We start from the raw sequence: 14,876 nt of genomic DNA on the forward strand, positions 1-14,876 counted from the left end.
GGGCAGAGTCGAAGAATCCATGCAGGAGGCGATAGACGTGATCGAGGAGTATCTCCGCCCCACCGGACTTCGATGCTCCCCCGCCAAGTCGGAGCTTCTGCTTTACAGAAAAGAGAAGGGAGGCAGACCCAAAGATTGGAAGCCAGTCTCCGAAAGCAGCATCACTCTTCGCACTTGTGACGGGGGGGTGATACCCAGGGTTGACGTTATTCGGGTCCTGGGTATGTTTGTCGAATTCAACGGCGGGAACGGAACGGCTCTCCGCAAGATCGTCGCAAAGACGGACAACGCTTTCCGCCTCGTTCGCAGAATAGCAAACCGGCACCGAGGAATGAAGGAAAACAATCTCCTAAGGCTTATCAATGCATTCGTACTATGTCACTTTACGTACACAATTTCTATGCATAACTGGCTCAGAGCGGAGCGAGACAAACTCAACGCTCTCATCCGCAAAGTGGTCAAGAGGGCTCTCGGGCTACCCATCAGGACCCATACCGAGGATCTCCTTAGGCTGGGGGTGCATAACACTGCCGAGGAGATTGCCGAAGCCCAAGAACGCGCGCAACTCACTCGCTTGAGCACCACAGCGGCAGGTAGACACATCCTCGAATAGCTGGGTTACCAACCTGCGGGATTCCCGATGGTCAGTACCCCGATCCCCAGGTGCATTCGAGACAAGTTCGAAGTGGCCCCTGTGCCCCGAAACGTCCATCCCGTCCATAACGAGGGCAGACGCAAGGCCAGAGCAGCAGCCATCCTCAAACAGATCAAGCAACGAGACATTAGAGCAGGCTTCGTCGACGCCGCGGAGTACAGCGATGGGAAGACCTTTGCTATCGTTGTGGTCGACTCCAGCGGCAAGATTTCCAACTGCGCCTCCATTCGCACTTCAGACCCCGGTGTCGCCGAGCAAGCCGCCATCGCCCTCGCCCTGCTAGACGGTCGTGGATCCGAGATATATAGCGATTCCAAAACAGCAGTTAGGGCTTTTCAGAAGGGTTGCATCGCCAAGCAAGCTGCTCGTCTTCTCAGCAGCTCGAGTCGAGATGCTCTCACGCATCATTCAATCCACTGGTTTCCAGCTCACGTAGGGTCGGTCGAGGGTGCTCCCCCGAACCTCAATGAGTCTGCTCACGAGGCTGCGCGTGACCTCACCGACCGCGCTTCCTCTACAAGAAGCACCGACTCCCCTCCTCCCTACGGCCACAGGGACGCTCCCGCTACTCATAACGAGCTTATTAAATTCTTCTACATGTCTAGAAGGGTCTTTCCACCCCCTCACCCCAAGTTGAATAGGGCGCAAGCCGTTTCGCTTAGGCTTCTGCAGACCAGTACGTATCCGTGTCTGTCCGTTCTCCACGAGGCTTACCCGGACGTGTATCGCGACGACGCCTGCCCCTCCTGCGGCCAGACCTCCACTCTAGCGCACATGTTGTGGGAGTGTGGGTCGACATACCCCAAGTTCATCAAGGAGGAGTGGGACTCGCTTTTGCGTAGCCCCGCTCTAGAAAAGCAAATCCTGGCCGTCCAGCGTGCCCGCGACCGGGCCGGTGGGCTAGACCTGCCGGTCCCGACGTGGGACTAGCCGGGTGCGCGACGAGTTCGCGTCCTCGCCGGACCTACAATAAAGTTTATTCACTCACTCACTCACTCACTCATGTCACCGTAATATTTTCCAGCAACTGGATGCCATCGTGAGAAAGCGAGTCTTGATTGTGACAATTCATTTGTATCCGGAATTCATCAATTTTTTTCTTCTGCCGGCAATTTTTTCATAAGTTATGGGTTTGTACAATTCATTTGAACTTAATTTAGCGCTGACCACCAAATCGTGCATGTCACTCAACTTCACGCCACAGGACAGGATTCTGTATGTAGCATTTTTCATGCCAGGTACTGACAACCCCAGCTACGGTGTCTACTTCCCTCCTTACCAACGATATTTTGTTTCGACCTGTTGGCAATTATCACATGGATCCAAATACACTTATCTCTTTCAAGGGGCTGACGGTTCCCTTTTCTATTGAAATAAAAATAAAAGAAAGAGGTGTCACCCTATAATGGCGACGGTTAAACTTTTTCTCATAGCAGAAATAGCAATATAAAAATATATGTAGTAGTAAAATTAAAAGAAACGACATCACGGAGTCAGAAATGCACATCACACAGTAATATATATCCACGAACATATAAACATAAAAGGCAAAAGCAAGCCGCACTACAATTAGTTTGTAAACAAAGAATAATTCTTTTGAATTTAGTCCGTAGAGTGACTCATGTTACGACAGCAAATCTAGTCATCAAAACCAGTGACCTCTCTGACCATTTCCCACCATTTAGTGCCTTAGTGCCTTACGGGAGCATCTATTTCTGGTTACAGGTATTGCGTACAACATGGGCAGGGTACCTTTGGCGAGCACTGACTTTTCGGAAAGCAAGTACACTTATGACGACAGCCCCGGTGATTTAGAGTTGACCAACTTCACACTCGCCCAGGAAGATCTGGATCTCAAGGTAACTATGCACGCTGCACCAAACTTCAAGCTATACTAAAACTTGAACTGCTGCATGATACATAGTCATCTAGACAATCATCCTTAGGTTATTTAGATACACTGCACGCCTAAGTCATGTTCCACTGTTCTGCTGAGCAGTGTACATGTGATTTATGTATTTATTTTTGTAACCTGTTGCCGTTGTGAATGTTATTACTTGTATAGATCCCATCTACACTTGAGCCAAGATACCATACGCATTGTTCATTATTTTCTATGAGCGATCCCCAACTCTGCATCTCCTAAGTCAACTCAACGCAGGCTGCACGGTCGAACTTAACGTCAACAGCACCATCGTCTTATTTTTCGTCCACTACAGGACGAAGGTCTCTCCTCAGAGCTGCCCAAATGCCCCTGTCTTGCGCCAACTGATTCCAACTTGCGCCTGAAAATTTCCTAATTTGATCCCCCCACTTAATTTTCTGCCATCCTCGACTGTGCTTCCCTTCCCTTGGCAACCATTTTGTAACTCCAATGGTCCACAGGTTATATAATGTACGCGCTACATATTCTGCTGAACACCACTTCTTCCTCATAGTGTCAACTAGAATAGCGGCTACCTCCATTTACTTTCTAATCCAAAACGCTGTCTCCATGTCTTTTAACGTTACGCCTACAATTTTTCGTTCCACTGTTCTTTGCGAGGTTGTAAACTATTGTTCTGGAGCTTCGTTGTTAACCATCCAATTTCTGTCCCATAAGTTGGCATTTGCAGAACGCAATGGTTGTACATTTTTCTTTGCAACGACAGTGGTAAACTTCCAGTCAGTTTTCGACAATGCTTGCCGTATGCACTCCAACCCATAGCTGCCCTTTGTGAATTTCCTTCTCATGGTCAAGGAGCCATGTGAGCAATTGACCTAGATAAACGTACTCCTGCACAGACTCTAGAGGCTGACTAGCGATCATGAATTCGTGTTTCCTTGCCAGGCTATTGATATTATCTTTGTCTTCTTCTGCACATTAATCTTCAACCCTACTTTTACACTTTCTCGGTTAAGGTCCTCAATCATTTGTTGCAGATCATTCCCAGTGTTGCTGAACAGGGCAATGCCATCTGAAAACGTTATCATAACTCAATCTAATTATATGTGGACCCGCCCGCGTCTGACTCTGCTTCGTTTTGATGTGCACTCTGCTGTCCTAACCAGCCATGACACGCATTACACAGTCTACCTGACTGCTGGCAGATATGGTGTAGAAAAAAATGTCTTTCTTTCCTTCCTTCCTTCCTTTCTTTCTTTTCAATCTTTTTATTTGCATGACACAAACTTGAATTCACTCTACCTCACTTCTAGGCCAGGGAAAATCTTCGTGCAAAGTGAGAACAGAGACGGAGATAGCAAGCAAATGTAGTTTTACGCGCAGGAAGTCTAGCAGTATTTCGGGCGGTATATGGTGCACTAAATGTTCGCAGTGGCACGAAAATTTATCAATCTCTTTAGAGGGATTGGATGATAATGAGAAGCTGTGGTTCAATTGAACAAATAAGCTTAGCGCAATAAGAACCACTGACACAAGAAAGGCGAACAAAGACTATTTCTTTACACATGGCGAATGCTCCGGTAGATGCATTAGAGCCGTCGCAAAGGCCTGACATTTTGAAAGAGCGTATGCTTTATGTGCCAACAAAAGGGACAAACTTGAAGATCAGCGGTGGACCGTCCTATAGAAATGCGTAATCCGTGATGTCACAGAGTTTGCTAGCATTTGTCTAGTTATTTTAGAGAGAGAGAGAGAGAGAGAACCCTTTAATGAACGGCAGAGATTTTAGCCGGCATACAGACATCGCTGACATGCTGCTCTGCGTGGGGAATGGAATTGGGGAGAGAAAGAGAGAAGGAGAGAGGCGCAATAATTTGACGGCTAACGGAAACAGTTCAACTACATGCGAAGGTAAACCAACACTCAGCTCACACTGCTTGTGATCCTTTTTCTCTCCAAAAGGGGAGCCTTTTTGTCAACTGGGTTAGCACATTAGCCTTTTTCTTCGGACAACTGGAGAGAACAGGGACACGCCCTCCACCTATAGCTAGATTACTAAACACTACTATCTCAGCCGTAGAACCTACTTTGTTCCTCATCCGCGCCTCAATAGAGCTCAAGCATTAACGCTCCGTCTACTACAAACGAATGCCTATCCCAATCCGTCGTTTTTACATAAAATCTATCCGGATTCTTACACCAACGCTACCTACCACGATTGTGGAGAAATAGCCACGTTAGACCACATGCTCTGGCGGTTTGCCGGGTCACGCTCTATCATCGCTAACAGCTCGGCCAGATGGGAGGCGGTTCTCCGCAGCCCTCTTCTGGCTGACCAACTCTGGGCTGTCCTGCAGGCCCACGATGCGGCCGAGAGGCTCGGCCTTCCGCTTCCCACGTGGGAGCGGCCCGCTTCGTGAAGACTCACGATGTGCAGGACTTCATTAAAGTTTTACCATACCATACCATAGCATACCAACTGGTGAGATTGTTCTCGAAAAGAAATTTGCACTGTTATCCGATCTACTCTTTATGATTAGTGTGACTTTATTAAATTTAACAGATGGTCCCCTAATGCAGGACATACAACTACTGTAAGAGAAAAAATTACGCAGGACAGAAAGGAGACACCCTTGCAAGGGACGGCGCTTGAGCAGCTTTGTTATCTCCTTTTTGTTCTGCACAATTTCGCCCCATCATTGTATGGCAGTGCTTTAGCAACAAGTCCAGCAGCCAGTTCTATTATCAGTAACTATAGCCATGGTTATACTTTCTAAGCTACTGTTTATCCTGTTTAACTACGTTTGTACAGCGTCATTCCTGTGGTTGCGAAAATAGTTGCGCTCCGATTTCATTTTGTTAACGATATGCTAGTTATAATAATAATATTTGGGGTTTTACGTGCCAAAACCACTTTCTGATTATGAGGCACGCCGTAGTGGAGGACTCCGGAAATTTTGACCACCTGGGGTTCTTTAACGTGCACCAAAATCTAAGCACACGGGTGTTTTCGCATTTCGCCCCCATCGAAATGCGGCCGCCGTGGCCGGGATTCGATCCCGCGACCTCGTGCTCAGCAGCCCAACACCATAGCCACTGAGCAACCACGGCGGGTCTATGCTAGTTATAAACACGAGCGCTGGCACCAGGAACAAACGTCTGACGCTCCATAGTGGCCACAAAATATAGGAAAATGTGGCGTCATGCAACGTGCAAGGTTCGCTGATCGATATTGCACTATCCATGCGAATCGTACCACCGAGGTATTTTTCGCGTGACATCAACATACCTTTGTCTTGCCTATAGCAATGTACATGCTGTAATGACGCACGCAACGCATCTCAAATGGCTGCCGTTTTCAACGACGTGGGAAGAAATCATTCGTCATTACAGCATGAACGCTGCGCCACGTGAAAAGTAGACGAGGTAGCGGCGTGCCTAAACAACGCTGGAAATGCGTTTCACCTGTTTCCCGCTTTAGAGTTCGTAGCATCACCGAAACTAGAATACATACTTATTCCAGCGACTAGCCATCACGCTCTAGTAGTCGTTAGATTATATCACTGTATTTAGTACAGTAAGGTCGCACTGCTGCTAAGATAAAGAAAAAAAAAGTTTAGAAGCCTCTACGTTATCATGCATAAGCAGTGCACGAAAAAGTACATGTAAGTACATGGTCGGAAGCGACAGAGTGCATCGGCAATTTCGTAGTCCCTTCACAATCGATGAGTTTGAAGTGCAGGTCGCCGTTTCGGTATAGGTTGGGTAGTTGTCTCGCATAAAAATAATTTCACTCGCTGTGCGTGTGGGTGTATGTAGTCTCACACAGCATAACGCCAATGAAGCAACAGCAGGGCCTGTAAATATTTTAACTGCGAGCCTCTGATGTAAGCCATGTGGCGGTGTCCAACGAATCCTTCTGCCAGCCACACTAGCTCTTTCCCGAGAACACTGATTAGTGAAAAACACCAGTCTCCTCTACAAGCTGTCAACCAGCATCTTTTTTCATCACAAGCGTTGGTAAAAGAAAATGCACTCGTCGACCGCGTCATCGCACGTTTCCTATCTCGCTCGTGTGTCGCTTTCTCCTCCGAGAAAGTCGCCGACCGGAAAGCGGAGCTCAACCCTCAAGCCTCGGCATATTTACTGATACAGCTGCTATTCCTGGACTCCTGAAATGAGGCGCAACTTTCTTTTTCCCTTCTTTTTTCTTGATTTCTTAGGTTGATTTCCTCAACCTTCCTTCATCTATTTCCTTCCCTCCTTCTTTCTTACTTATAATGCGCTTTCTTTCTTCAAAAGCTTTGCATAAAAAAAAATGTGAACCTGTTTTCGGCAAAGCGGGCAAATTATTGATAACGATCCGCTAATTTCTTCTCCAACTCTTTCCCGTTTCCACTCAGCCCTCCCACGGCTCCAGATCTTAAGTTGAGTCAGAGTTCTACGTACTTTAGGGTATATGCAGACTGACGCCTAATAGATGTATGTACGTATCAGTGCTTGCTTCTTCGGCATCTGCTCTGCCGTTTGTGGTTCTTTAAGCGTCGGCTAGCTTTCGTTAAGATTTCTGGGGTGTTGAATATGCCTGCAGAGATATCTCGCTCACGTTACGTGCTACCTTCTACTGCGCGCCACATTTTTGCGCCGGCGCCCTTTGGTTTATGTGGTCCTGGTGCCTCTATACATCAATACAGCCAGAAAATTAACAATAGCACTACATTTTCTCCTCTGCTTAGTCGAGGTTTCGTGATTACGCATAATACTCTGGCGCAGACAATCACTTAAAGACGAAATAAAGAGAAAATGACCTTGTATTGTAATCCTGGTTTTATGTAATCCTTTTCTGGAAACGTGCCTTACGGGCATTTTTCGTGATGTTTTCATTAAAACTGTGGTTGCACTTGTCTATATATATAAATATATATATATATATATATATATATATATATATATATATATATATATATATATATATATATATATATATATATATATATATATATATATATATATATATATATATATATATATATACTGACGGCTGTGAACTTCGTTGGAAACAGAGCTACGCATTTTTCGGTGCGCATACAGTCATTCAGCGCTTCGGGTCATTTAAGCGTGCCCAGAAAAATATCTGGACATTTCGCTTTTTCTTTACTGATGTGTTGTCATAAGAATCAGGTTATTATTCATGCAACCAGGCACACCTGCCCGCACTCCTTGATTACAGATTGTCCTGGTAAAATTCTTCAGGCGACAATTGTAGGCTCACACCTCTGCCAGGCAAAGTGCAACTGAACTATATAGAAGGGCAAGTCCCGGAATATGTGTTTCTTTCACCTGTTCCGCTATATTGTGGCACAAACATGAAACTGTCATCTAATTACTACTTACTTGGGAAAAAAGAGCAGTTCCATTCCCGCGATTTCAGCAAGTTATGGCGTGAACAACCAACCTGTATGATAAATAAATGTAACTCGTTAAAACGGACGTTTGGGCCAGTTGATAAGCAGTTCTGTGCTGTTCTGTTTCAAAGATAAATGTAGATATACATATATGCAAATATAAATGTATCTTTTGTATCTATTAGGAAAACAGGGTTGCCTAATAATGTAGTGCACATACTAACGCACGTGGTCACAAGGAATTATGAGTGGTTGCATCTTGGAAGCGACGTGCATTGAATGGGCTTTCATTTAGGATTAGTGAAAAAGTTAGAATTTTCACTTCAGCCTGCGCTCATTTAATGCGACACTATTACGGTTCAGCCTTCTCGTTTTAAACCGAAAAAAAGTACGTCTCAATGTTTTTTTTTTAGAATTCAGTTCTAGAAAAAAAAAATTCCGTGAAAGCAAATTTACCAGAGCGCTAAGACAGCGATCGGCGCGCTGCTGTGACACTACACCTACATGCGCCACGATGTAAACAACCTGGTGAGGTGAACGTCACACGTGAGCCTGCCGTCAAAGTAATCTTGATTTTTATTTTTACCGTTTTGTCTGCGGGCAAAAACAAATAGAAGCGGAAAACAGAGAGATCGGGAAACCCCGACTCGGGCCGTGCAGCATTCGCGCTACAGCCACTGTAGTGGAGTAACGAGTTACCGGTGTCAGTGAGGCGTCGTGCCTTCTTAGGCATTTTTTTCTGCATTATTCGTTGGAGCTATGTAACCACATAGTGTTACAAACAAAGCCTCATTATATAATTGTGTGCGAATATCAAATGCACTCACTCTTGATTACTGCGTAGTCCCATAGCCGTAGGATATTGTGCCCTTCCAAGACTGATGCTCGAAAATCTTACTATTCTGTGTATTGGTTGCAAGTAAACTGTTGAAGAGCAGCAACTGGCAGTCGTGCAGCACGTTTAAGCGTCTACAAGATTAGTGGATCAAATATTCAAATGCTGATGTGGTTCCACGCGAAAAAAATTGTGTTTAAAAAAATGCCGGTGAAGGTTCATGTGGAAAAAAATATATTGACGCGAAAACAAAAACAGAAAGTCCTGGCGAAAATGAAAATTGAAGAAAAGTACGCCCAACTTCAGGAAAATAAAAAACAAGACCGCTGAATTCTGCACATACGAGTACATTGCTGTCTTCCTGTTTATTGCAGATCCCGTACATCAAAAAGGCCACGTCCCTAGTAACTGGGCCCTTGTTGTTGATCGGAAGCGCTTGGAGCAGTCCAGCCTGGATGAAGACCTCCAACACACTCGAGGGTGGAGGTGTTCTCATAGGCGAACCAGGAAGCGCCCACTACAAGTCATGGGCAAAGTACTACGTCAGGTGCGGCGCACAACCATCTCGTAACGCTTGTTTCTCGTGCTCGAGCAGCATATTGACTGTGTTAGCAAAAATTAGCCTAGATCGGTGTTTTCGCCAATCGTGCGCTTTGAAAACTCCCTAGTACTAAAAAATTACTCTGGCATGCTGGAGTAAAATGCGCCACATTACATCGCTTTACTGCAAACTTTAAGAAACGTACTAAAAGGATGTCATTAGCCGACTTTACGACGTGCGGAGTTTTAGATGGCGTTAATATCAACTACCCATAAGGAGCTTAAGACCACGTGACATAGAACCTTGTTCAAAATCACGTGATGAAATACTGCCAACGTATTCCGCAAGCCCTCACAAGGTCCCTTCCAGGTAAGGCTATACTCGGCAACAGGCACGGTCACGCTATCCGAAAACATGCCATGGCGGCGCATCGGCCAAAATATTGCTGTGTTGACTTCGGCGGTGGTCCAAGAGAAGTGCGTACGGCAGCGCGGATTCCGTAAGTGCTTGCTTGGGCGCACAGCTGAACAATTTATGATTGTCAGTTTGTCGAGTGGTGAAAGCTATGTACCGAGCATGGACGTATGTGTTTGTTTACGTGTGCATGCAAGCAGCAAGCCTGTTTCACTTCAGCCGAAGCTCCAGCTGCCGTAGCAAGCCAGCCATCGCGTCGTTTTGTCGCCTTTGTTACCTACGCTACGAGGAAATACGATTCTGCGGATTCAAGATGAGGCGACATATTCTCGACACTTGACACCATAACCGGTGAGCTTTCAGGAATAACACTTGGGAATGCTGCAAAAGCTTCGTGACAGGAGTAAAGAAATAGTCCGACTATCCTCCCCAACAACCTTCCCACGGATGAAAAAAATACTTACTCGCAAAGCAATTGAGCCAGCCCAGCCGTGAACAAGAGGACACCGCATGGTCAGCTACAAAAATATCACCGATTACTAGGGGCCGGGAAGGGCCCAGTGCCCGCCAGCTCATCCTGAGCAAATAAAAAAAAACAGGCGATAGCCTGGCGCCTCCTGCAAACAGACATGTTTCCTAACCCGGTGGCCTGCGGCAGATTCTGCCATTGTTCTCGATACAGCGCGCACCGGCTGACACTAGCGGCCGCGTTGGCACGCCTTGACGATAGGCCACTTTCAGGACAGACAGTCTTGGAATGCCGACATGAACTGTCATCGCACCGGGAGTCGGTCAAGGCTTTGTTGTCCTCCTTACGTGGCAGTGACCTATAGAAAAACTATAATGATCCCATCCCGTCCCCTTTTCTTTCTTTTTCCCAATTTTATTTTTATCACCGCTTTTCTTTCCGTCCTTACTTCCCTCTTTCCCTTCCCCTAGTGCAAAGTAGCAAACCGGAGGATTTAACTCTGGTTAACTTCCCGACCTTTCTCCCATTCGCATCTCTCTCTCTCCCTATCCAGGGAAATGCAATGATCAATGTAAATTATGTAAGGGTAGGACGGATCTGCCATGCATTCTATGCGCATGCTCGAAGGCGGCTCCTTTCGAGGGTTGCAAAATTCAAGACCTGCAGCAATGGGAGACCCTGCTGCTCAACTCAGACCAGCGAGATCAGTTCTGGGCCGTTCAGCTAGTCGAAGCAGCTGCTGCAACCCATGTGATCTCGGCCGTTTGCTAGGGGGAGGAAGGCTGCTCTGCCCCCGTGATTGCTGGCATCAATAAAAGTTGACTCTCTCTCTCTGTCCTGCTTTTACATGCAAAAGCACGGTCAGCATACACGGGAGTAGAGAGAGAGATAGCAAACGAGAAATGAAAGGTAGGGAGGTTAGCCAGGCCTGAGCCTGGTTGGCTACCCTACACTGGGGAAAGGGAAAAAGAGACGAAAAGATTGAAAGAAGAAGAGAAAGTCCACTACAGATATCCTTCGGTCACTCAGTCCGGATCACAGACGCTGACTCAATCCGGTAGCTTTCAAATATCGCAGCAGCGCATTTATGACCTTTTGTAGCCGTGATATGCGAGGCCATGGTCCCAAGATCTTGTTCAAGGTGAACGGTTTTTTATGCAACTGATTGAGAGCTGCGCAGAGGTCATGTCTTTCATTTTCAAAAGATGGGCCGTAGCACAGTAGATGTTCTATAATTTCCTCGACATCGCAGGCATTGCACTCGGCGCTATCAGTCATTACAGTCAAAAACTTATATGCATTGGTGAATGCGACGCCCAAGCGTAAGTTGCATAGCATTGTTTCCTCATTACGTGGAAGCCCTGGCAACAGCCGCAGTTGCATAGACGAATCGAGGGAATGCAATCGATGTTGGGTAAATTCAGGTGTGCCTCTTCTCCGATGTCATACGGTGCGCTAGCTTGCTTAATTGTTGGGTTGCGTCAGTCCGCGACAAAGGTGCAGAAACAAGGGTTGCTCCTTCGTTTGCTTTCCTAGCAGCTTCGTCAGCGAGGTCATTGCGGGAGATACCGCAATGGCCAGGCAGCCACTGAAACACGACGTCGTGTCCTTTCGCGACCATGTGGTGGTGCATTTCTCGTATCTCCTACACGAGTTGTTCACAGGGCCCGCGACGACGAGTTGACTGAAGGCATTGCAAGGCCGCCTTCGAATTGCAGAATATTGCCCACCGATTGGCCAGTTGGTAGTTAATATAATCAACGGCACTTCGGAGGGCAACAAGCTCAGAACCGGTCGATGTTGTCAAGTGAGAAATCTTGTATCGGATGCTTAGTGATCGTGATGGTATAACCACTGCGCCGGTAGAGGTGGTCTGAGTGGAAGAGCCATCCGTATATATGTGGACTCGATCAAAGTACAAAGTGTGCAAACAATCCATAGCTGCTTGCTTGAAGGCCAAGGTAGGCAGGTCGGTCTTCTTTCTTATGCCTGGAACCGTAAGACGCACTTGAGGTTGTTTTCAACGCTGAGGTTAAACGTGCTGAGGGTGTGAAGCCCGATTATAGGGAGGCACGATGGATGTTGACCTCGTTTGAGAAGGACGCCTGTGGTCGTCGTTCTGGCAGGCAGGCAAGAGAGCGTGATTGCATCCGTGTAAGTAAGTTGTGATAGGATGGTCTTGAGCAATTATCCTGCTGTTGAGGCGCTCTACGGAAGGCCTAGGGAAACACGTAGCGCCCGTGCTTGCATGCTCTGAAGTTCTCGAAGATTTGACTTGCATATTTTAGAAAGCACTACGCGGGAGTAAATTTTTAACCCGACCGGTGCGTAGTATAAAGAAGTCATAAACAGGAATGCGTTACGGTACGAGCTGTTTGCTGTCTTTTCGCGTTTTCGTTTACAGTATATAGCTGAAGCACGTACAGAAAGAAATTAAACGAGGAGACCTCTCACGCGCGATTACCTTGGCGTGCGACGCGCAAGCAGTTCGAGTCAAGCATGAGTCACAATTACAAAACATTCCTAGCCCGAGGTTGAATCACGCCAACCGTCACGATGTCAGGCCAATACAAGAAAACCATAGACCCATTGACGCTCATACATTTCTTGCAGTTGAACTTCTCCAGATGGAACATTGTTGTAACTGTCATGGATGTTATCCCTGTTGAAAAAGAAAACTCATATGACTCCCGAATCGAATAATTCGATGTGCAAGATATAAGATGCCATACAAAAACCGTTTGCCCCTTATGTCATATGACGTTATCGGATATAGGATTAACCGGGGATACGGTTTTTTTTCTCCTTTTTTTTTCAGTAGCGTTGATTGTTGATGTGAAACGTCTAATGCTATTGCTCGAACAAATTTGCAAATGATGCTCTCAAAACGAACAGGCCGTCAGTTAGCGTATGTTAGCGCGTGCGTGCGTGCGTGCGTGCGAGTGTGTTGCCACGCAAATCTGTGCTATATACAGCTAGCCTGTCGTGAAAATGAGCCGTGCTGCAGTACGCGCGTTCTCTTCCCGTGTAAGAAACATGGTTATCGCCCTGTCACTGTCATTTAATAGTCTGCAGAGTTGAAACATACCTTGTAATAGAATCGGACCTTCTTTTCTCCCTCTTCGTCCACTGGTGATTCCAGGTTCTTGCAGGAATATTGGCGCCACGGCGTTCGTTTCTATGGCGTGACGGCGCAGAACGAACCGACGACAGGTTTTGCGCCCTCCGTTAGCTGGCCGGCCCTGGGCTTTACGGCGCAAACTCAGAAGGAGTTCATCAAACTCGACATGGGGCCGGCGCTAGATGAGGCCGGCTACGGGGCGCGCGAGATTCGCCTGCTGATCTTCGACGACAGTAGCGACAGTCTCCCGGAGTGGTCAAATGTGGTGGGTATATAACAGTGCCGCGATCACTCTGTAACAGAGTTAACAACAGTTTTACGTTATCATTATTTTCACCTATTCTAATGCATACCTGCAATACCAGTAACTTAAAGGTCAAGAACGACCGAAACACTCAGTTGTATACCGCGGTAAACTGGCGTTGAAAGCAACCGTGGTGCTCTTCATCTGACACAGCGTTTAAATGTAAGAAAACTCGAACGATAATTTACGTAATAATTGCTTCGGGAACGCAAATTATGAATATGTCTTAACCACAGTGACATGTGCATATTTCAAGAACCTAACATCATAGTGAACAGCTTTTAGTACCGCCCATGTACAGGGTGTTTCTACAAAGACATTAAGCAATATATAAAGAATAGTCATTTTGAAATAAAAGGACGGTTCCTTCGGATACATACCGTTAGTGGTGGCGACCACGGGGTGACGGGTGATACGTGGTAATCAACAAACATTCATTACTTAACATTACTATCTTGCTCCGTCCACTCAAACGCTCGCATGACTTTCGATTGTTAACGGCGTGTACTTTAGGCCTTTCTTCAGACTTTCCTTGAAACGCCGTCTCCGGCAGGAAGATCGCAGGTGTTTGGGAAACGGAACGTGCCATCATGAGACCTTGCTTGCGATGTTATCCAGGCCCTGGCCTTGATTTTGAAAATAATGCCTCGATTTGGGGGGGGGGGGGAGGGGGCAGGTTAGGCTTCTATCCCCCCCACAAATATTTGGCTACACCTCTGCTCTCACGTTACGATTCCAATGAGTTAAATAAGACAGTGTGGCAGCATGCTACTCAGAGTTTCTTCCTGATTTATAGTCCACTACAGTAACTTACGAGTTCGAACTAAAGTTGCGCTCCCTCCCCCGTGTCCCCTACCAAGCAGGCCCGAGGAGCCATGTAGTGCCCCTGGTTTCGCCTGTGCGCACACCTATGTGTGCGATTAAGCTTCCTCTTAACAAATAAGCAAATATGACGCGTTCACGAACAGATGAATTTGTACTCACGGCTGTGCCATGAGAGAGATAAATGGAGAAAGAAAGGAGAAAGGCAGAAGGTTACCGAGAACGAAAACTATGATCTGCTACCCTACACTCGGCAATGGAGGTGGGGATTGTAGAAGGATAAGAAAAGCAAGAGAGAGAGAAAGAGACTCTCCCACACGCAGAGTCCATGCACACCGTCAGAAGTGACTTTAGCACTGATTATTTCAAACTGTTATCCCGTGCTATGATCGGCAATGAGACAGCGATTGCGCTTCTCAACTAAT

At 46.6% G+C, this 14,876-nt stretch overlaps 1 protein-coding gene across 1 annotated transcript in view; it reads left to right on the top strand.

Moving 5' to 3' along the window:
* The window catches only part of LOC142572175 (lysosomal acid glucosylceramidase-like), a 33,674-nt gene that overhangs the window by 8,148 nt on the left and 10,650 nt on the right, over positions 1 to 14,876 (top strand). Inside the window, exons 4-6 of the mRNA XM_075681105.1 lie at positions 2,381 to 2,514; positions 9,155 to 9,327; positions 13,347 to 13,590. Of these exons, the coding sequence (XP_075537220.1) occupies positions 2,381 to 2,514; positions 9,155 to 9,327; positions 13,347 to 13,590 (551 nt within the window). The remainder of the gene's footprint in view (positions 1 to 2,380; positions 2,515 to 9,154; positions 9,328 to 13,346; positions 13,591 to 14,876) is intronic.

Source organism: Dermacentor variabilis, chromosome 2 (genome assembly GCF_050947875.1).
Source record: "Dermacentor variabilis isolate Ectoservices chromosome 2, ASM5094787v1, whole genome shotgun sequence".
NCBI classification, from domain to species: domain Eukaryota; kingdom Metazoa; phylum Arthropoda; class Arachnida; order Ixodida; family Ixodidae; genus Dermacentor; species Dermacentor variabilis.